Source organism: Eptatretus burgeri, chromosome 7 (assembly GCF_056783735.1).
Source record: "Eptatretus burgeri isolate ZD-2024b chromosome 7, Ebu_testis_v1, whole genome shotgun sequence".
Taxonomy (NCBI): Eukaryota; Metazoa; Chordata; class Myxini; order Myxiniformes; family Myxinidae; genus Eptatretus; species Eptatretus burgeri.
Window position 1 is genome coordinate 71,881,271 of NC_140967.1, and position 22,556 is coordinate 71,903,826.

Consider the following 22,556-nt stretch of genomic DNA (forward strand, 5'->3'; position numbering starts at 1 on the left):
TGCCAGCAGATGAGACACCCAGTGTAACGCCCATCAGTGGAACAGCACACACGATGATGCCTTTCTCTGCCTGCGAACCACCAGCATGACAGTTTATAGCTGGCCCAAGTTTTGAACCCAGGCTCGACAGCTTAGAGGTGAGTGTGCATACCTCTAAACCATAGATTCTTAACCTGGGGGTTGTTTGGGGTTTTCCGTGGGTCATGAAGGGGTCATAAATAACATATCAATTTGTTGAGCCCATTTTTAGGAACCTAACAAAGGTACTTACCACACACAGTATTTTGTATACCATCGGTGTTTTGTACACCACACACTCATACCATCGGTGAAGAGCTTATCAAGCCATGCTTTCTCGAAGCAGCGAAGTTGGTGCTGGGGGAACAGCAGTGAAGCGAGTTCAGGCAGATTTCCCTTTCGAATGACACAGTCAAAAGTCGAATGTCGGATATGAGTAATGACATTCTTCTGCAAGTAGTGAGCGCTGTGAAGAGCAGTCCATTGTATTCACTGCAACTGGATGAGTCAACAGATGTTGCCTCATGTTCCCAACTGCTAGTCTACGCTTGTTACCTCGATGGAGAAGCCATGAAGGAGGAGTACCTGTTCTCTGAGCCATTGGCCACTACCACTCAGGGAGAAGATGTGTTCAGAATGCTGGAAGCCTTCCTCATCAAACATGAGCTTGGCTGGGAACGACTTGTCGGGGTGTGTACAGATGGGGCACCTTCCATGGTCGGATGCAGATCCGGCTTCAAAGCCTTCGTGAAGGATGTCGCTCCCAATGTCTCCTTCATCCACTGCATGATACATCGCCATGCTTTAGCAATGAAGACTCTCCCTCCTGGTCTTCGAGAAGTGCTTTCAGATGTGGTGAAGATTGTGAACCACATCCGAGGGAGCACAACAAACTCAAGAATCTTCAAAGCGATGTGTGAAGAAATGGGTGCCGATTTCACTGTTCTGATATTCCACAGAGGTGCGCTGGCTTTCATGTGGTAGAGTTCTCAATCGTGTGATTCAACTTCGAGAGGAAATAGCGCTGTTCTTGGAGAGAGGGTATACCGAGAAGGAGAATCAGCTTCATGAAAAGATGCAGGATGAACTCTTCGTGATGATGGTTGCTTACTTGGCTGACTTCTTCGCCGAGGTGAATTCCTTGAACCTGTCACTTCAAGGAAACCTTCCAATGCTAAACACGGCTCGTGACAAAGTGACAGCATTCAGCAGGAAGATTCACCTTTACCAGAGAAGAGTCCAGGATGGTGACACGACTGTCTTCCCCAAGATGACGACTCTCCTGGATGCTACGCCAGATGCTGAATGCCACTTCCACGAGGAGATCTCAACCCACCTTCTGTCAATTAGTGAAGCCATCGAACGTTACTTCCCCGGACTGTAAGACCGCTCTCGTGATGAGTGGGTCGTCCTACCCTTTTCAGTTGAAGACGGTGCCATCAGTGATACTGACGTGGCTGCGAAGGTTGAATTTTACTGAATTTGTGAAGATGCGCAGCTCAAGAGTGACTTCATGGAACAAGAGCACACTACGTTTTGGCTGAAAGTGAAGGACTGCCCTGTTCTTTCGAAGAGGGCCCTGACCCTATTGGTCCAGTCCTTCTCAACCTATCGCTGTGACGCTGGATTCTCAACCATGGTAACTCTGAAAATGAAGGCATGCAATAGGCTTGTGATTGACGCTGACATTAGGTGCTGCCTGTCGAGCATTCATACTCGTTTTGATCGCCTAATGGCTGCAAAGCAAATTCAGGCATCCGATTGACTGAGTATTGGCAGACATGTTTAAATAAATTGGGCTGTTTGTTTTTTTCCAATTTTTGTTTTGGGGGTCACGGTACTGACCAAGAATGTCTGGGGTTGTGGCACCAAAAAGGTTAAGAATCACTGCTGTCTAAACTATGCTGCCAGCCAGGTTCCTGAGATATGGCAGAATATTTAGTATAAAGATTCTCGCTTACATCTTCCAAACTCTCCCCTCCTTCGGCCAATGCTCCCACACTTTCCTTCGTGTCAGACAATTTCCCCCAATTGATATGAAACTTCCATGTGCAAACTCACCTTGCATAAACAGCCTTCCCGATTCCCTTACAACTTCCATGAGTTTATCATGAAATTTGGTGTACATATGCAGTGAGGCAGGGCAAGATGAAAGTGCATGCTCAAAATAGGTGACATCTGCACCACATGTTTATACACTCAGGTGTTCCTGCCATGTCCTACATTGCCATGTTTTCCCTTGGAGATAACACACCATACACATCCCCAACTTAAAATCTGAATTAACTCTGCTGTCCTGCCCATAGCTGGTTCCATTAAGTATTTGTCTTTTTCACAGATTCCCAATTTTCATCCTTGCCCCTTGTTGACCCAGCTGTTTTTACAACTCTATTCCTCCTCAGCAGCAATTACCTCTGCAATCACCATTTCTTGCCTTCCTTTCCTTTGCTCAACACTTCACCATTTAACAAAGTAACATCAAACTCCAGCTTTCCTTCCTTTTGTCACAACACCAAGCACTCCCTGGAACTTCACTTTCTCGGTCACTAAAAATCTTCTTCATCTTTAGGATTTTCACTTATTTCCAACAAACACATTTCCTTACAGTCCAGATACCTTAATTGACGATTGATATGGAGCGACATCAACACCATAGCTTGATGGTGACTTAACAGTTAAGGTGGTTCACTGATTTTTCTCAAGGTCCTGAGTTTCAACCCAAGCCGTGCCAAAATAATGAGGCGGGTTGATTCAGTCTGTCATCCTTTCGAGGTCGGCTAAATGAGGACCAGTTTACTTTGAGTGAGCCTGTTGAGTACCCTGTGTCAGAATGGCGACCTGTCCAGGATTGTGGCCCCTAGCCAATGAAACTGCCTTGACAGGTGGATGAGCCTCCTAATGTGCAAGGGGGATCATCCACCCAACATCTATCCCTACCTGTCATCTTTTCTACCCCCACTAACCATACATAACCCACCCCTCAAAATTGCATAACTGTGTTCCTGCTCTCTTCTCTTTTCTTCTTACACTGTTCATTAATTCCTTTGCTTATTGTGTCACATTGTGGCTCCATTGTCAAAACTGTTTTTCAGATTCTGTTAAAGTCACACTTCCATGAATCTAGATCCTAATTTTTTTTTTTTTTTTTTTTTTTTTTAAGCTTGTGTATGCTGCAAACAAATTGCAAGTCTTGGTGCTCCTTTTGACTTGTGAATAAAATATTTATGAATCAGCCAACCACTTTGCTGAAGCCCTTTTCAATATTTTACCGTATGTGTTAAAAATCGAAATTGGCCCATTCCACTGACTTGCTTCAAATATAGACATTTATTGCCAAAGACCAACCTCATTCTTTTCTTCCATCATGAGACTTTTTAAATTTACCAAAGAATCCTAACTGTCTTTAATGACTCGATAAGGAATTTATAAAGATTTTAAATGATTTTTGCGGTGGTTTCATTTCACCTTGGAAATTAATTGTTTTCGCACTCTTCACAAACTCTACCACTTCTTTCTACCTCAACTATAATAAGTGTCAAACTTCACACATAACTTTGCAAGTCTTTTCGCCCAGTTCATCATTTTCTTTTCTTTTATCTTTACAAGTCTGATGTAGATTATCTAACCAAACATGAAGCGCCCAACTCTTTCTTGCATAAAAGTTGCTGCTCTGACTCATGTATTACAGAACTTTCGAGCAGTGGTTTCTCAACATTTAATCCTTCCCTGATGATTTCTCACTCCGCTGTTTACTTTAAATACACGACCACATCCCAAACATCAGTCTTTCTATTGTCCGTGAGTTAACAGTTTTACCTCCAAAGCTTCAGGGACACAATCCCCCCCCCCCAATTCCTCCCAGCTCGAAGGAGTATAATAGAGGGGCTCCTTCATCAGTAACCTATGTCCCCAGGGTTTCTGGGGCTACATTTAGGACACTTGAGTCTAAAGAAATTCTCCTGCTGCAAACTGTAGGTTCCTGCTGGAAATTCCATGGCCGCGTTTGGATATCTTCATATGAAGTTGTAACGACTGATGGCCGATTTGCCTTCAGAATGGCCTTTCCTTCCTGGTCACTCTTTTTCTTTTTTTTTTGACAGTTGCCAACAAAACTTAGCCTGATCGTCTTCACAATAAAACAACAGCAAGTAGCTGCTACTCCTTCATACAAGCAATTCAGTGTTTCCTGATATCGTAGTGGGTTTTGCCTCGTTATCATTACCCCAAATTGGCCCAGCTCGTGGGGGAGTTCAACTATCCCACTAATGCTTGCACATGTATTACATTTTAAGATGACTGCTTGCAATCCTTGAATAAACCTTCATTAATAGGCTTCCTTAATTCTCTGAGGTTTGTGGTAGGATGGGGTTGGAGGGGATGGGGGACAAGAGAAGGGGAGATGCCTGGAGGCTCATGTGTGTTCATCCATTCACATTTAATACATTTTGACTGAGTAATAAACATCTACATGGAGTGGAACATTATCACCTGCAAGTTTTTTGTTTTTTTTAAACTCTGTTGAAACACACAATCTGAGCTGAAATGTACTGTGTAATGCAGAGTCTGATGTACAGAAATCCTCAACGCTGGGGCATTACACTGCAGACCTACATCCAGCTCACCATGCTCAATATCCACACGCGCCCACTGGTGAGTGAACATGAATAATGCAGCACATGTACACAAGACTCTCCTTAAAACAAACTGTCTTTTCGACATTGATTAAAAAGTTGCAAAATAAGCATTTAAAAAACTTTTATTTGAATCGTTTTTAAAATCTTGTCAATTTTTCTCAAGGTTCATTTTAATGGGGGGAATCTGTCGTCTTTCAAGTGTAGACTTTATTCATGTAAGGTCTTGTAAAGTGTTTTTAAAGCTCTTGGATATCCATGAAATGAGAAAAGTACCAAAGTGACATGATGAAGTAAAGCATGAGATAATTCATATATACAAACAAATACAAGAACGTTATTGAGGAGAATGTCCTTGAGAAGGTCTGAATGACTTTCAAATTCCCTTACAGTGTTATTGCTATTCCACAGACAATGAGCATAAGGATGATGGAAAGGTCAATATACAGTGCAAGGTATATATTTGTTGAAAACCTGTTCAGAAGGTAAGTCTTTTTTATTTTCTTCTTTTTTATTTTTTTCTTTAAATCAGCCATCTCCACTTTGTTTTTCTTTTTTGTTTGAGAAAAATAGAATTGGCCACATTACAGCTGTAAACTGCAAATGTTTTATCATTAACTAGAGCATATGTCAAGGACGGGTGATGGGATTGATAGGACAGCAGGACAATAGAACAACAGCAATCCCGTGACAAATGAAATCAATGGAGACAATAATCCTGTGACGGTTGAGCTTGGAAGGCCGCCGTGACGTCATCCAGCATGGTTAACGCTTTGAGGAAAGGTTGTTTTCAAGTGGGATGAACGGAATAAAAGGAAGCATTGTGATTAAATATATTATGTCATATACATAATAAGACATTGTTAACTAGAACGGTACTCGGTAGAGCACATACCTCCACCAGGCTGAGGACCTGAACCAAAATCTGATTGACTTATCACCTAACCAAACATCCACCAAGTTTTCATCCACATCCACCAACACAGATAAACAGACAGGGGTGAAAGCATAACCTTGGGTGACGGAGGTAATGACGGTATGCTTCTGGAGTGTGATGCGAATGCACAAAGCTTTGAGACAGGAGATAGGAAACATGATAGACGAAGGTACAAACTTTTTATTTATGTGGACCGCGGGCCGCATGCGGCCCAACTTCCATCATATTTTAAGAAGAAGTAAAGATGCTGCAAGTTTTTTTTTTTTTTTTTTTTTTTTTTCCTGAATCAGAAATTGTGTAGTAACCAATGAGCATGCTCCAAAAAGTCACATGCCTTGCATACAAGTGCCTCACAAATGAAACTCCAATGTATTGTACATTTTCAAATTGATTGTTTGTAGGGTTAGAGGTATTACAGAATATTGATTTGTATTGCATTACTATCAGATTAAGATACAAAACACATTTTTTTCAATGGATACATAGGAAGTAGGTTGTGTGGGTATGGCTGACAACACACCAGGAGGTGCACAGCCCACTATGGTAGGTAGGATGCGGACCACTGACGGATCATAAAAGCTGCCCGAGTGTCATTTTCGCATTTTTTTTTTTTTTTGTCAAATGTAACATTAAATGTATTGGTGTATGGAGGGTACTTGCGGTGCAATGTCGATGGATTTATCTTGTTGAGGAATCATTCACTTTCTTGGAGATATGTTTTTTATTGATGAATTGTACAGTTGTGGCCAAAACTATTGGCACCCTTGCACTTTTTTCAAATAATCCACCATTTCTTTCAGAAAATTGTTGAAATTTTAAAAATCTTTTGGTATCCACATATGTATTTCTTTCGTTCGCAGTGGAATGAAAAAAAAGCTGAAAAAATTATCAAATCTTAGCTTATTCCACACATAAATCCTAAAATAGCCCGGACAATATTATTGGCACATTTTATAAGTTGTTACAAATAAGTAGATTTCAAGCAGGTGATTCTCCTTTACTTTGGAATTGAACTCACCTGTGGTGATTTACAGGTGCCTGCAATATAAAAATCACTCATTCAACCAGTTTGAATGGAAAAAAGGAGTCGTTCTGCTGTTTTGTGTCACCGTGTGTACCGCAATGAGCATGGAGAAAAGAAAGAAAACCAGAGAATTGGCTGAGGAGGTCAGACACAAGGTTGTAGCCAAGCATGGCAATCTCAAGGCTGCAAGTCTATCTCCAGAGACCTTGATGTTCCTGTGTCCACCATACACAATGTTATCACGAAGTTTAAGGCCCGTGGCACTGTAGCCAACCTCTGTGGATGTGGCCGCAAGAGAAAACTTGATCGAAGATTGCAACGAAGTTCGAATTAACAGTTTGGTGAAGAAAGCACCTCGATCAACTGCCGAACAGATTCAAGCTGACTTTCAGACATAAGGTACAACCGTTTCAACTCACACCATCCATCGCCAACTCAATGAAAGGGGGTTCTATGGTAGGAGACCCAGGTGGACCCCACTGCTGAGAGAGAGACATAAGAAAGCCTGACTGGAGTTTGCCAAAACACACCTGAACAAGCCAAAATCCTGGGAGAATGTCCTGTGGACATATGACACCAAATTAGAGCTTTTTGGTAAAGCACATCATCTCTGCTTACAGAAAACAAAATGAAGCCTTCAAAAAAAAAAAAGAACACCTTCGCTGCAGTCAAACATGAAGGAGGTTCAGTGATGTTTTGGAGTAGTTGTGCTGCCTCTGGTACTAGGTGCCTTGAATGTGTGCACGGCATCATGAAATCAGGAGATTACCAAAGCATTTTGGAGCACAATGTTCAACCCAGTGTCAGAAAGCAGGGTTTCCATCGAAGGTCATGGGTCTTGCAGCAGGACAATGACCCCAAACACACTTCAAAAAGCATCCAGGAATGGTTCAAGACAAAATGCTGGACTCTTCTGAAGTGGCCAGCAATGAGTCCAGATCTAAATCCTATTGAACACCTGTGGGGAGATCTGAAAACAGCAGTTGGGAGAAGGCACCTTTCAAATCTGGGAGAACTGCAGTTTGCACAAGAAGAGTGGGACAAACTGCCAGTAGAGAGGTGTCGGAAGCTCATTCATCGTTATAGGAAGTGCTTGACTGCAGTTATTTTGTCCAAAGGCTGTGTGTGCTACCAAACATTAAGTCCAGGGTGTCTGATTTTGTCAATGCCATTTCTTTTTATTTTCTGATGTAAAAGAATATATTCAGTTCTGAATCAAAAACAAAGGTTCTGTAATATTAACCGTGAAATAAAGAATTGTGGAGACCAAATACTTTCGTCAACTTCAACTTATTTTTTGAGAAAATTGTGAGTTATTTGAAGAAAGTGCATGGGTGCCAATATTTTGGCCATAACTGTATAGGAGTTCAAATGAGCAAGGCATTGGTAATACAGTTCAAACTTTTTAAATTCAGCAAATTCCCGTGATACGACTCAAGGAACGGAACCAGAGTCGGTGGCATAATGGTTAAGGGCGTCCGCTCCGAGTCCGGGAGATTGGCGGGTCGAACCTGGGCCTGGCCGAGACACTTTCACGATGCCACACGATTCCACCACAAACCTGTGAAGTGAACTCTTCTAAACTGTCAGGCAAATGTTGATCTAATTATTTGAGTGCTCTTGTGCAAACATGTCATTGAAAGTGAATCGCTGCAATTGGGAACAAAACTCCCCTTACCGACATGCTCATCCATAAAGGTGTTTTCTTTTTAAGGGGTGGGGAAGGTAATCTCTACTCATGGAAGAGTGAGATGACAGTGTAAAAACAATGAACACAGCAGGGCAGTGGAGCCACATGGAACAAGCATGGGGAAGAACGATCAGGAAGGGAAATAGGAGTGGAGAAAACGTAGTAACCGAAAAGTAAGAGCGTTGGATTGGGTAGGGGTAATGGAAGTAGGTAGAAAACATCATGGTTCGGGATGGCAAGAGATGTTCTTCAAGCCATCACGGGCCACCTCTTCTAAAAGGGGGGGACATTGTAAAGTGTTCACAACCATTTACAAAATATTTCAGATGCCGGTCTCGACCTACTTAATATATTCACCGAAAATTCTTCACTTTCAAATTGAATGTGCACGCCCTTTTAATCGGTCGCACCCACTCGAAAGAAGTTTGAACCTACAGAATAAGAAAAGCATTGCAGCGTCTGCAGTTTGTGCATAAATTTCATGCTGAAAGATGGTTGCTGGTTTCTGGGTATGCTAAAAGTTCCACCATCGTGCCGTGTTCTGAAACTTCCCATCCTTCCCCCTCAAAGCGGCAAAATGCCTGAAGCAGACTATGCGGTCTTAAGTGAGTGGTTTGACTGGATCCTCAAGAGCATTTCCTTTCCTCTGGACATGATTGGTAAGCAGATGTTATACACTCTTTGAATTTGCTGATGCTCGGGTGCTGCCAAACCCATGCTTTTTACAGAGGAGCACAATAATTGTTACCAATGCCAAAGTGGGTGAAAATCATTGATGAATATCCGTTGAACTGCTGGTGTGAGCTTGCACATTTACTTCAAAATGCTCTTTCTATTAACTCGATCATTCTGTGCAGTGTACTTACAGACCAGGCCAGAGACTTGCTTAAAGCGCCTGCAAGCGAGATGTCGACAGGAGGAAAGTGTGGTTCCTCTGGTATGGTCCTTTTGTCGTTATGTTCATATGTCCCCACTCACCCCAACCACCCGCTCTCTTGGTCGGACCTCATTGAAAATGTCCCAAATTATACTGAGAAAACGAGGCAAACACTTGAAAGCCTTCAATGGGTTCCTAAGCTGTACGAGTTCTTAGAATCAGTTGTGAAGGTGGCACATTGAATGTTGACTGTTCAAACAGGACTACCTGAAGAGCCTGCATGAGTTGTATGAAGCGTGGCTCATTGATAAGACACTCTACAGCATACCAACACCAGTCATTGTGAGTCCTGTTTAAACAAATACTACTCAACTGAACTAAGGGTGCACCATTCTGCCATCGAATTGCATTACATAAAAATCAGAGGTATGAATGCAAACATCAACGCTTCTTTTGTCACTTTAAAAGGAACTTTTGTTATCCATATTGTGAGAAAAAACGTCGACCCATAACAGAAAGAGTAAGCAAAACGGAATGTTCTGAACAAATGCGGACTGGCCCCCAAAATCGAATGAGTTTGTTTCTGAGCCCCATTATGAACCGTGAGATTGGTGCTTCGCAGGGTTGGATTGCAGTGTGCCATCCATCTGCTAACATTACCTGGTGGATGTTAAACACCCTCGATAACTCACTCACTCTTTGTGAAAGACATCGCCAGTAGCCTGACGATTCCAAACCCTTGTCCAAAACAATTGCAGTCAATCATCAGGCCTGGCCAGCCGGCTCGTGAAGGGCTTGGGCCAAACCTCCATAGCCGAGCCCATGAGAGGGTGGGTGGAGTTGTGGCCTTTGAGGTTGTAGGAATGGTAGACTCGATACAAGCACATTCTGACAGACAATTTGACCAATCACACCTTTATAGAATCGTCTTCTCAGGACTGTGACAGACTCAAAACATCTCAAAACATCTCATATGATAACGGTAAATCGTTTATTGTCCCCCCGACAAGATCAAGAAACATTAAAATGAGCTCTTTCTGACCAAAGTGAAGCATTGGCAGAGAAAGATTTTTTTTTTTCTCATCGTTACCGGTTTGTGCATTAAATTGTTGCAGGACATTTGGCTGAATTGTTTGGAATGTACTTCCTTCTGCTCTTTCTCTGGCCCCATTTCTTTTGTCTTATTCATGATTGTTTACCGACTCTCTCGTTGCTTGCAGGCTGCTGCTCCAGTTTTTCATTTTTAATCTTTGGCAGCAGGTTGAAAACAATATTCCTTCTGCACCATTTGTGTTCTTCATGAACGCACAGGCTGAATTATGGCAGAAATGGATTGTTGAAAGTTACGATTCATCCTGTGATACATAACGATAAGAGATTAGATCAAATACTGGAAATGAACTCTCGTCAGCCAAGCCCCGTAGAGTGCATTCAATCCAGATTCAGCGGTGTATTCCCATATACAGACTATCGGCCATATCTTTACCACCATAGTATTGGTGTTAATGGACAGATGAAGCAAGTGGCTTGAGTGTGGGGTGAAGGAATCTATTTGAGAGCAGAGGCACCAACGCACAACAAGGGAAATCTCCAAATCAATTTATCTAATGGCAGCAGGTGCTTAGATATATTCCCAGTCAGTTAGGTGAGCAGCAAAGGTCGCGTGACACTCAACAACACATCACATCACATGACATTTACTGCCAATGATGATGATGCGACACTCCAGCACAGCTTGTAAGAGTGGGCAATCCAACTGAGGTCATTGCCAGCTGAAGCCGATTAGAAAATTGGTGAAATGCCGCATTTCAAATGAGCTACAGTGCCTTCAGAAAGTATTCACACCCCTCAATGTTTCACATTTTGTTGTGTTGCAGCCTTAAAATTGATCAGATTTTTTTTTTTAAATTGTCACTTATCTACACAAAATATCCCATCATGACAAAGTAAAAACATGTTTTCAGAACTTGTTTACAAATTAATTTAAAATGAAAAGCTGAAATGTCTTGAGTCAATAAGTATTCAACCCCTTTGCTACGACACTCCAAATTGAGCTCAGGTGCATCCAATTTCCTTTGATCATCCTTGATGTCTCTACAACTTGATTGGAGTCAACCTGTGCCCAATTCAATTGACTGAACATGATGTAGAAAGAAACATACTTTTCTATACAATGTCCCACAGTTGACAGTGCATGTCAGAGCAGAAACTCTACCTTGAAATCTAAGAAACTGTCCATAAAACTCCAAGATGGAATTATGAGGAGGCATAGATCTGGGGAAGGGTATAAAACAATTTCTAGAGTGTTGAAAGTTCCTAAGAGGCACAAGAGTGAGCTCCATCATTAGGAAATAGAAAGAATATGGAACGACCCAGACTCTTCCTAGAGCTGGCCGTCCAACCAAACTGAGCAAGAAGAACCTTAGTCAGCGAGGTGACCAAGAACACAATGGCACAATGACTACAGAGTTCCTTGGCTAAGATGGGAGAACCTGGCAGAAGGATAACAGTCTGTGCAGCACTTCACAAATCTAGGCTTTATGGGAGAGTGGTCAGATGGAAGCCACTCCTGAGAAAAAGGCACCTGACAGTATGCCTGGAGTTTGCAAAAAGGCATGTGAAAGACTCAGAAAATGAGTCTAAAGATTCTGTGGTCTGATGAAACAAAAATTTAACTCTGGCCTGAATGAAAAGTGCTCCTCCGTCTGGTGGAAACCGAGCACATCTCATCATCCATCCAACACCATTCTTACTGTGAAGCATGATTGTGGCAGCATCATGCTATGAGGATGCTTTTCAGCAGCAGGGACTGGGAGACTTGTAAGGATAGAGGAAACAATGAATGGAGCCTAAAACAGGCAAATTCTTGAGGAGAACCTACTTCAGAGTGCAAAAGACCTTAGACTGTGGTGAAGATTTATGTTCCAACAGAAAAATTACCCCAAGCATACAGCCAAAGCAACACTGTAATGGCTTCAGAACAAGAACGTGAAAGTCCTTGGGTGGCCTAGCCAAAGCCCAGTCCATCCAATTTGACAGAGCTTGAGCAAATCTGCAAGGAAGAATGGGAGAGAATCCCCAAATCCAGATATGTAAAGCTGATAGACACACCGAACGAAACTCGAATCTGTAATCGCTAACAAAGGCACTTCTACAATGTATTGACTCAGGGGGCTGAATACTTTTTGATGCAAGTCATTTCAGCTTTTCATTTTTAATTGATTTGTAAAAATTTCGAAAAACATGTTTTGACTTTGCTATTATGGGGTATCTTGTGGAGATCGGTGACAAAAAAATTAAATTTAATCCATTTAAATTCAACCTGTAACACATCAAAATGTGACAAAAGGTCAAGGGATGTGACTACTTTCTGAAGGCACTAATTTCACGTATTTGATCTAATCTCTTGTTGTGGAATAAATTGTTCTCTTCAAGAAGAGTCCCCCCACCCTCACCCAATCGCATAGATATTTGAAGACTAAAGTATACATGATGGTTGTAGTTGGTGATATTTCCATCTTGTTGGGTGTAATTGCAATGCTTTCATCTTGTTTGTAGGTAGTCTCTGCCGATGATGGACTGGAAAAAATGCAAGAGAAGTTTGCAAATCTCCATTCGAACCTCTTACCAACAAATGACCTCGCATCATTGCATAAGGACTGTTGACACTGTCATGAGACTCCAACTGTACTCGGAGCAAAGTTATTGATATTTTAATTGAAAAATAAAAAAATAACCAAATCCATTTCCTTTAAAAAATGGACCAAAGACATTAAGATAGCAAGGTTTCCCAGTGAACTTGTCTCCACTGTAGGAAAGATTTTTGACCAAAGGAATTGATTGTTTTTAAAAGTCCCTCATGTGGTGGCAGCCGATATTCCACTGGTCCGAGCACTTCTTCCACACTGAAAAGAAAATTTGAGTCCCATGATAATGCTTAACAGAAATGCTCTTTGTGTGTGTGTGTGTGTGTCCTCCATAACTCCAAAACCATAAAACCTAGCAGCCTGAAACTTTGCATGCAAACTAAGAAAACTCCAAGGGAGTGCAAGAGTGAAAATTGGGTGTTTGAGTTAATTAAAACACCCCTTTTGAAGATAATTAAAGGCTTCATTTAATTATATTCTTCAACAGGTGATCCTCAGCCACCTCGCTCTATAAGGGGTACCAAGGCTTATCATAGGTAACATCGCTGGGGGCTGAAGCCACCATCTTTTTTGGCCTGTTCAACCATTCCTTGACTTGGAACAGGCCGCAACGATTTCTTAACGATAAAGTTGTTTTTTTCCACTTTCCTCACTCATATTATATATTGAATGCCTGTTCATCATAGCTACAAAATTTGGACATATTTGACATGTCAGGCGTATGTTTCGTATGACATTTCGGTGATTGCCACTGGCTTGCTGAAAGTGTGAAATTTCATTTTCCACGAAGTTTCCTCTTTTCATAGGTTCTTTCCTTGTATGACCCATCACTTTGACATCGAATATATATATATATATATATATATATATATATATATATATATATATATATACATATACATATACATATACATAGATATTCATATATATATATATATATATATATATATATATATATATATATATATATATATATACATATACATATACATATACATATACATATACATATACATATACATATACATATACATATACATATACACACACGTCACATCGACTGAGCTCCACGCGATGGTTTCACTGAGGATGGTGCCTCACCAGCTGAAAATGTTGTGCCATTTCATTTTCTGACATCGCTTTATTTAACTTTTTGTGCAATGTGTTGTCATCTACCTGTCACTTCGACATTCATACATAAAAAAGAAGAAGAAAAAAAAACTCCATCGACCTCATGTTCAGAGTTCCTTCATCTTGGTTTGAGCTGTAAAAAGCATGTGCCGACGTTTTGTGGTCGCTTTGTATTATTATATCTTTGAATTGCATTGGTATTTTTTCACTTGATTTCCATATTTAAAGGATTATATTTTAAAAGGTAAGCCTTTGTGGTTCTTTTTGTGTGCTTTATCCATGCGGAACTTTGAACGGAACTTGTAACAGGCTGTGTTTGTCCTCACCCAATGATTTAACAAGCTTAGAGGGAAACCAACTATTACCTTTTAAATGTGAAAAAACAAATTTAACTGATGCTTTAATGAAGTCGGGTACAGCTGGAACATATTACATCAATAATTAATGCTCGGGTAACATTACCTTGGTACGGAGGATGGAGGAACAGATGTTTCTAAAGCAGTTGGTCATCTTTATAGGAACCGGGTTTGCTCTCAGAATTGTTCGGAGTTTCTCTTTGTGACTTTCAAAGTTGATAACACACAATTTCCGAGCCGTTTACCACATTGACGTGTTTTCTAAAATTAGAGCCAATTTTTTTTTTTTACCCATCATGACGATTGGCAGCTGTTTTTAAATAATAATTTTTATGCACATCCATTCTTGAAACATCTATAATACAACGTTGTTAAAAAATAATAATTTATTGAAATCCCCCCACAGCAAGGGTTAAAGCTACACACGTTTTTGGGGTTGTATACAGTACGTATCACACTGACTCCAATCTGCTGATTCCCATAAAACTGACGATATTGGCCAAGTGTGTGTGTGTGCGTGCGTGCGTGCGTGCGTGCGCGCTTCATAAAGCATAACTTTCTCTCTGCTAACTCCATTCCCCCCACCCCTCTCTCTCTCTGGTCCCAACCTCACTCCACCCCCTCCGAATACAGTACAGCACTCTCTCTTTTATATATATAGTCGCTCTTCTCCCTGTCTCCCTCCTTTATTTTGCAGGAAGATGGCTCTGACCACAAGAAGGAAATGTACAATAAGCGAACTTGACAAAAAACCACTTGCGAAAGCTGCATCCAGAGCAGCTGAAACTCAAGAGCAAGAAAGAAGACGAGAGGCAAACGCATCAAGAATGGCTACATCCATGAGGCAGCCCTGGAGGGAAAAAGAAAAGTCTGCATTTTCCTTCAATTATGCTTCTGATCCAATAGTTGCCAGTGGCTCGATGTCAATTACTTACAGGCACTGTGATGCGATGAAATGGACAGGAGAAGCTCCAGGGATATGCTGCAACAGTGGCAAAGTTTGGCTGATCCAAATAAATGTTCCTCCCGAACCTCTTCATACATTGTTGACAATCAACACTCCAAATGCAACTCATTTCCAAAGCATCATCAGAAGATACAACTCATGCTTCAACATAACATCTTTCGGCACCACAAAAGAGATCAGAGAATCTGGCTACGTGCCCACTTTTAAAGTGCAGGGACAGGTTTATCATCAGATTGGCAGTCTACAGCCACGACCAAATGAAGAGCCAAAATTCCTGCAGATCTACTTCAATGGTGACGATGCAAAGCAGGCTGAACAGCGCTGCAACAATATCATTCAAATCAAGCTGGAAGTGGTGTTGCAGTTGCAAGATATGCTCCACAAGGAAAAACACTGTTCGGAGTCTCAAATGTACCATGGAGAAGATGACACCTGAGTACAAAATTGTCATTTATTCAGACAAAACTCCAGCTGGGGAACATGAGCGACAGGCGCTTCAATTCACCCTCCACATCAGAAGTGACTGTCATCCTAGCTGGTGAACGTGGCGATCGAGACGTTGTGCTTCAACTCAGAAACTCCCGACAGAGAATTGCTGAGACGCACTCATCATATGATGCACTTCAGTATCCACTAATTTTCTATCAGGGTGATGATGGATACGATATTAAACTGCAACAAACAGACCCAGTAACAGGACTGCCAAGTGAAAAGAACATTTCTGCCATGACCTTCTACACTTTCAGGATTATGCTGAGAGCTGATAATTTAAATCACTTATTGCATTGCAAAGATCTCTTCCACCAATTTGTTGTGGACATGTATGCCAAAATTGAAGCAGAAAGGCTGAGATTCATTCGAAAGAACCAAAAGAAACCCTGAGTAGAAAACCATGTTCACCTCAGGGATGCCATGAACAATGATGGAAATGCTGCCAATGTTGGCCAATTGGTCATCTTGCCTTCTCGTTTCAGAGGTGGTCCCCGCTATATGCTAAACGCACTCAGGATGCCATGATATATGTGTGAAACTATGGCCGTCCTGATGTCTTCATCACCTTCACCTGCAATCCAGTTTGGGAGGAAGTGGCTAATGAACTGATTGCCAGGCCAAAAACCACAGCATTGCCATGATTTGCTGGCAAGAGTATTCTGACAAAAAATGAAAGCATTGATGAATGTCATCACCAAGGGAAAGATTTTTGGAGCCATTAAGTGCTACATGTACACAATTGAGTGGAAAAAGCATGGCCTGCCACATGCCCACATTCTGACTTTGCTTCAAGATGAACTTCATGTGTACAGAGTGGATGATTTCATCAGTGCTAAACTTCCAGACCCAGTAATTGATCCACTTCTGTTCAGCACTGGCAAAACACAGATTGTGCATGATCCCTGTGGAAGCATCAATCCAAACACACCATGCATGAAACATGACAAATGCACAAAAAGGTTCCCACGATATCTTCTGGAAGGGAGACAGACTGGACAAGATCGATATCCACTGTATCGTCAGAGAAAACCAGAAGATGGTGGATTCACAACAACCATCAGAGTTTGTGGTTGTGAGATTGAAGTTGACAACAGGTGAATTGTTCCATACTGTCCACTCCTCACACAGCTATTCAATGCACACATCAATGTTGAGTACTGCCACTCTGTGAAATCCATCAAATATGTGTGTAAGTATGTCAACAAAGGATCTGACATGGCTGTATTTGGCCTGACAATGGATGGAACTGTGCATGATGATGTTTGGCAAGATTAAATGGGAAGATACATCAGCAGCAATGAAGCCATCTGGAGGATCCTGAACTTCCCAATTCATGAGCGACATCCCACTGTGGTTCATCTCAGTGTGCACCTTGAGAATGGCCAGAGAGTGTACTTTTACCGAGGAGAATATAGGTGAGCGCGCCCAAGTCCCACAAGACACAACTCTCACTGCTTTCTTCAATCTCTGCCAGGATGATGAATTTGCGAAGACAGTTGTATCATTAGATACCCAAGTACTACACATGGAATGTTGGCAGCAAGAAGTGGGCTCGCCACAAAGCAGGACAAACTGTACCAGACCAGCCAGGCATCAAAGTGAGTGATGCACTTGGCTGTGTGTACACTGTCCATCCTAATAATTTTGAATGCTTTTACCTGAGACTACTTCTGCATGCGGTCAAAGGTCCAAAATCATTTGAGGACTTGAACAGTGTATGCCACAATCTGTGAAACTTACAAACAGGCTTGCCAGCTCAGAGGACTCCTGGAAGATGATACACACTGGAACAGCACATTGGAGGAGGCAGCTGCAACTCGATCACCATGGATGCTGCAAAACCTGTTTGCCATCATGTTGCAGACATGTGCTATGTCAAATCCTCAACAACTATGGGACAACCACAAGGAGCATCTGGCAGAGGACATTTTGCCTCATGCAAAGTGCAAAATCCTAACCTGGAACTGGACGATAGTGATGCCATCTTCAATCAAGCTCTCATTATCATTGAAGACAAGATCAAGGCTTTGGGTGGCTCTGACCTCAAAACTCATGTCCTTCCTTACCCTCAACGACACAATGACAATGAGCTCACAAATGAAATTTTGAGAAAAGCCAATTACAACATGGAACAGCTTGCTGCATGCAGGAGAATGAGCCATGTCTGGTTCCAGACCAAAGAGAAGCCTTCAATAAGATTACACAAGCAGTTCAATGAGTGGTGGCATTTTATTTCTCGGTGCTCCTGGTAGAACTGGCAAAATGTTTCTCATCAATCTTTTGGCAAAAATCTGGCAGAGAAACATGATTGCCCTTGCAGTGGCATCAGGCATTGCTGCCACACTGTTGATAGGAGGAAGAACAGCTCACTCAGTCTTCAAGTTACCCTTAAATCTGGCAAGTATGGAGGCACCAACCTGCAACATTGGCAGGGGTGCCGGCTCATTGTCTGGGATGAATGTACAATGTCTCACAAAGCTGCCTTAGAGGCTCTTGATCGCACCCTGCAAGATCTTCGACATGATGACAGAAGAATGTGTGGAGTGACTGGTGTTGGCTGGGGATTTTCGACAGATGCTGCCAGTCATTCCACATGGAACCAAAGCTGATGAACTGCAGGACTGCCTCAAAGCCTCATACATTCGGAACAACATTCAGCAACTCAGCCTAATGACCATCATGCGAGTGCTTCGAACAGGTGATTCATCTGCTGTGGAGTTTGCTGCAAGCCTGCTCAAACTGGGAAATGGAGCCATGGTTTCTGAAAATCAAGATGGAACTATGTTGATGAACAACATTGGGAAAACAGTTGCAACACTTCAATAACTACAAGATGTAGTATTTCCAAATATTGCACATAACTTCCATGACCACAAGTGGTTATGCCAAAGAGCCATCATATGCCAAAGAAAAATGATGCTGCCAATTCCACAAACAGAGGCCTTCTTACACAGTTACCCGGCACTATGCAAATGTACAAGTCTGTTGACACTGTACCAGACACAAATGAAGCAGTCCACGACCCCACAGAATTTCTTAACCATCTGGTACCACCAGGTATACCTCCTCACAATCTGGAGCTCAAGATTGGTGCACCCATCATGCTTCTCAGGAATCTGGACCCACCAACACTGCAATGAAACACGTTTCGCTGTCAAGAAGCTTATGCCACATGTCATTGAAGCCACAATCATGACTGGCCATGAAGCAGGACAGGATGTCTTCATTCCAATCATCCCATCTGACTTGCCATTTCAATTTAAAAGGCTCCAGTTCCCTGTCCACCTCAGTTTTGCCATGAGCATCAACAAGGCACAAGGACAATTGCTCAAAGTTGTTGGCCTCAACCTGCAAAGCCCATGCTTTTCTCATGGCTAACTCTATGTTGGTTGTTCAAGAGTTGGCAATGGCAAAAACCTTTTCATCTTCACTCCACATGGAAAAACCTGCTAAATTGTCTATTCTGCAGCTCTACAAGGATAAAAAAAAAAGTCAAACGCTGTGATAAAATGTGATGTGTGCTGTGTGATAATCCTCAGTGCTGAAGAATAAGAATCAATGCTGGAGAAGGAAGGTAGAAAGAGGAAAGAGAAATGCAGAAGGACGAAAACAGAAGAACAAGAAAAAGACGACAAAGAACAAAGTAAGGAGAGGCTGATAGAAGAAGAAAGAAACAAGAAGAAAAAAAGCAGGACACAAAGATGACAAAAAACAAGGAATAACAAAAATCCAGAGCAAATGAAACTCAACAGCAAAAAGCAAGATTAGAAGCAAACACAACAACAATGACTGCATTCTGCCCTCTTGTAGCTGCGATCTCCGAGTCAATGTGTTATACTTCAGTCGGTTGTCCGTACTATCTGGTTCAGGACACAGTTCAAGCCTATGAAACCTTTGCCACCCATGTGAAGCAGGCCATCACCGTAAATACAAAACACAGTCAATGGCACTTTGTGTCGAGGAGCGGCGGTGATGATCATGTATAACCCTCGACCAATCATTGATCCCCGGGGAGTTCAGCACGGCAAGGTAAGCCTTGGTCTTATTTGCTGTCTCCCACCTCCCTCTCTCCCCCCCTTCCCTACCCTCTCTGTCCCTCCTCCCCCCCCCATCTTTCTCTGTCCCTCCGCCCCCTCCATCTTTCTCTCTCCAGCTATTCCCCCCTCCCTCTCCCCCCCCCATCTCTCTGTCCTCTCTCTTAATTTTCACATCAGTGAAGCGATGTGTGGTATTTGCGAATACGTAATAATCATGAGCCTTGATCACTGGGAAAACAAAAGAACTGCCTACAATTACTTGAATACTGTAGTTCTTTCATACTGTTCCATCATTTTATTTTGCTTGGCTGTTCCATCATTCACTGCTCTCATTTAATACATTGAGAGCTTACATTCCGTTGTGGCTTGGAAAGAAATTCCAAACAGCTCGATTGACAACACTTGCAATACCTTTTGGAAAACCAACATTGAGATAGTACAGTAAACATTAATTATATTTGGTCTTCTTTTGAGCACCAGGATTACAAAATGCAGGATTTTTATTCAGTTGAAATCAAGCTTAATTTCATGAGCTTGTCAGCTTTTATTTTTATTATTTTTGTAAATATAATGGAGACATATTTTGTCTTAGCAGACATCTTTTAAGTCAATAAAAAAGTCAAGCTTAAGGACATGTAATAACAAAAAAATGGTAAATTGAAACTTTGAATACCACGATGCCGATTCTCTTGTACATTACCGCATTAACTTTTTTCGGACACCATTGTAGTCCAGAGAGCATTCGGGTTATGCACGCAGTCTTTGTAGTGTCCGGCAAGCAATTGCTCAGATTTCTGTTTGCAGACCTCGCTCCATTTCACGGGTTTGTGGCCGACGTGAAAAACCTGTGAATGTTTTTAGCTAAAGCTGGCCCTACAGCCTCAGCCAGTTCATCCTCTGAGGCAGTTGAAAGTTTCAGGAGTGAGGGGAAGTAGTTCAGCAGTGCCAAAGCCTTGACCTGACCAATCCCTGGAACCTTCAGGATGCTCTCCAAGACCTGCCCATTTATTAGCCCAGGTGGATTATGACGAGGCAGAAATGGGTTCCCTGTGTTCTCCTTGCAATGTTCTCCAGCCTGCACAGAGCAAAAAAAGTTTCAAAACACTGATCGAGAACAAGTGAACACAAGCAAAAACACAAGCTTTTAACTGAATCGGCTTTGAACAGCAAGATCTGTGCCACATTCAATCAAATGAGTCGTGTGGCCACAAATTGAATTGCTGACAGGACAGGTTCCTGTCTTCCCTGTACCTTGGATGTTCAAAACTATTCTACAAACAAGACACACCAAAACTAAAAATAAAATTAATAAGGCATATAGGAAGAAAAGATTATATACACTTGCATATTCTGGATTCTGAAGATTCTGAAGTCAGTAACAGACTTCAGAATCTTCATTATTCTGAAGTCTGTTACTGAGTGTCAGTACTGCCAAAGCAGTATCTTGGCAAGGATTATACTGGGTGGTTTTCCATTGTCTTCCAAGCAATAGATAGGGCAGGAATTTGGAACTTGGCCATGGTGCCGGCAGTAGCACATCTGCCGAAGCAATTACTAGGCTACAATTCTGGCAGGGTTGCCATTCTGACTCAGGAAGACATGGCAGGAATTTGTAATGAGTTCATGGTGCCAGCAATAGCTCACCTACTCTTCACGAAGAACATGGTGGGATATAATTTTCACCAACTAATGCCAGGGTACGGCATGCTAAATTTAATGTCCATCCAAGGGACAGCACAGATAGACGAATCATCCTGCCTGTAAAACACCAGGATGACAGATCCGAACCCAAGCTAGACCGTTTAGAGGCGATCCTGCGAGTCCAATCTTACATATGGAGAAATAAATAAAATAATTTTTTAAAATGGCACGTCTTGGACTTTAACGAATATCTCGTTCGTAGAACTTTTCACACACCTTGTACATTCTACCTTCACCCAAAAGCAATCCCAAGTTAGACAAGCAGTGCTTCTGTTTGCTTTGGTGTTTACAGGTATAGTACTCGTATCAATGTCATAAAGGAATGTCAACAAGTTCAATTTCTCAATTTCCAACTCCACATTTATTTGAACAATTATTGTGAGCATGTACATCATGTTTATTGACCTTTATTAGCTTTGTTGGAAATTACAGTTGTAAATACTATACATCTGACATGGAATCCAAATGTTTTACTGCCAAGCATTTAAAAAAAAAAAAAAATCGATCTCATAGCGCCCTCTGCTGACTTTGCAAGATGTTCATAAAAGGAACACAATGGAGAATGTATTGTACATGAAATGCCACCGATACCATTTTACGTTTTGGCAAATCAGTATTTTCAGGCTCATGCATTCCTTATAGGTGGTTTTATGGAATTTTTAAGAAGAGGAAGCAACATGAAACAATGCATAAGGAAACCAAAGTTTGGACCTGGTTTTGGATGAACTCAAAGCATCAGCCTTTTTGAGGCCTACAGTCCACAATGACAACGGTAATGTCCCAACAGGTCAGGAAGTGACATTGCTCCAATGACATGGAAAATTTGCATGTAAGTAGAGAAGGGTTTGGACCATTGCAGCCATATAGGGAGAAGGTCAACATGCCACCATATTTACCTCCACCACCAAAGGTGAAGGAGGTTATGTTTTCACCCCTTTGTTTGTGTACAGGATATCTCAAAGTTGTGAACAGATCCAGATGAAATTTTGGGGACAGGATGGGTGTGTGACAAGACAAGGACGAATTGATTAGATTTTGGTGAAGATCC

At 41.8% G+C, this 22,556-nt stretch overlaps 2 protein-coding genes across 11 annotated transcripts in view; one reads left to right on the forward strand and one right to left on the reverse strand.

The window, feature by feature from the left end:
* TK2 (thymidine kinase 2) overlaps positions 1-14,198 on the forward strand; it is a 49,465-nt gene extending 35,267 nt beyond the window's left edge. For 4 of the 6 annotated variants that reach the window (XM_085889004.1, XM_085888999.1, XM_085889000.1 and 1 more), the window contains 6 exons: positions 4,579-4,668; positions 5,061-5,134; positions 8,871-8,959; positions 9,158-9,237; positions 9,439-9,519; positions 12,736-14,198. In XM_085889004.1, the coding sequence (XP_085745130.1) occupies positions 4,585-4,668; positions 5,061-5,134; positions 8,871-8,959; positions 9,158-9,237; positions 9,439-9,519; positions 12,736-12,843 (516 nt within the window). In that variant the 5' untranslated portion in view covers positions 4,579-4,584 and the 3' untranslated portion in view covers positions 12,844-14,198. The other 2 variants (XM_085889001.1, XM_085889002.1) reach the window with 2 other exon arrangements.
* Positions 14,199-20,090: 5,892 nt separating this feature from the next.
* FAAP24 (FA core complex associated protein 24) overlaps positions 20,091-22,556 on the reverse strand; it is a 28,060-nt gene continuing 25,594 nt past the window's right edge. For all 5 annotated transcript variants that reach the window (XM_085889008.1, XM_085889006.1, XM_085889009.1 and 2 more), the window contains one exon: positions 20,091-20,882. In XM_085889008.1, coding sequence (XP_085745134.1) covers positions 20,625-20,882 — 258 coding nt within the window. In that variant the 3' untranslated portion in view covers positions 20,091-20,624. The remainder of the gene's footprint in view (positions 20,883-22,556) is intronic.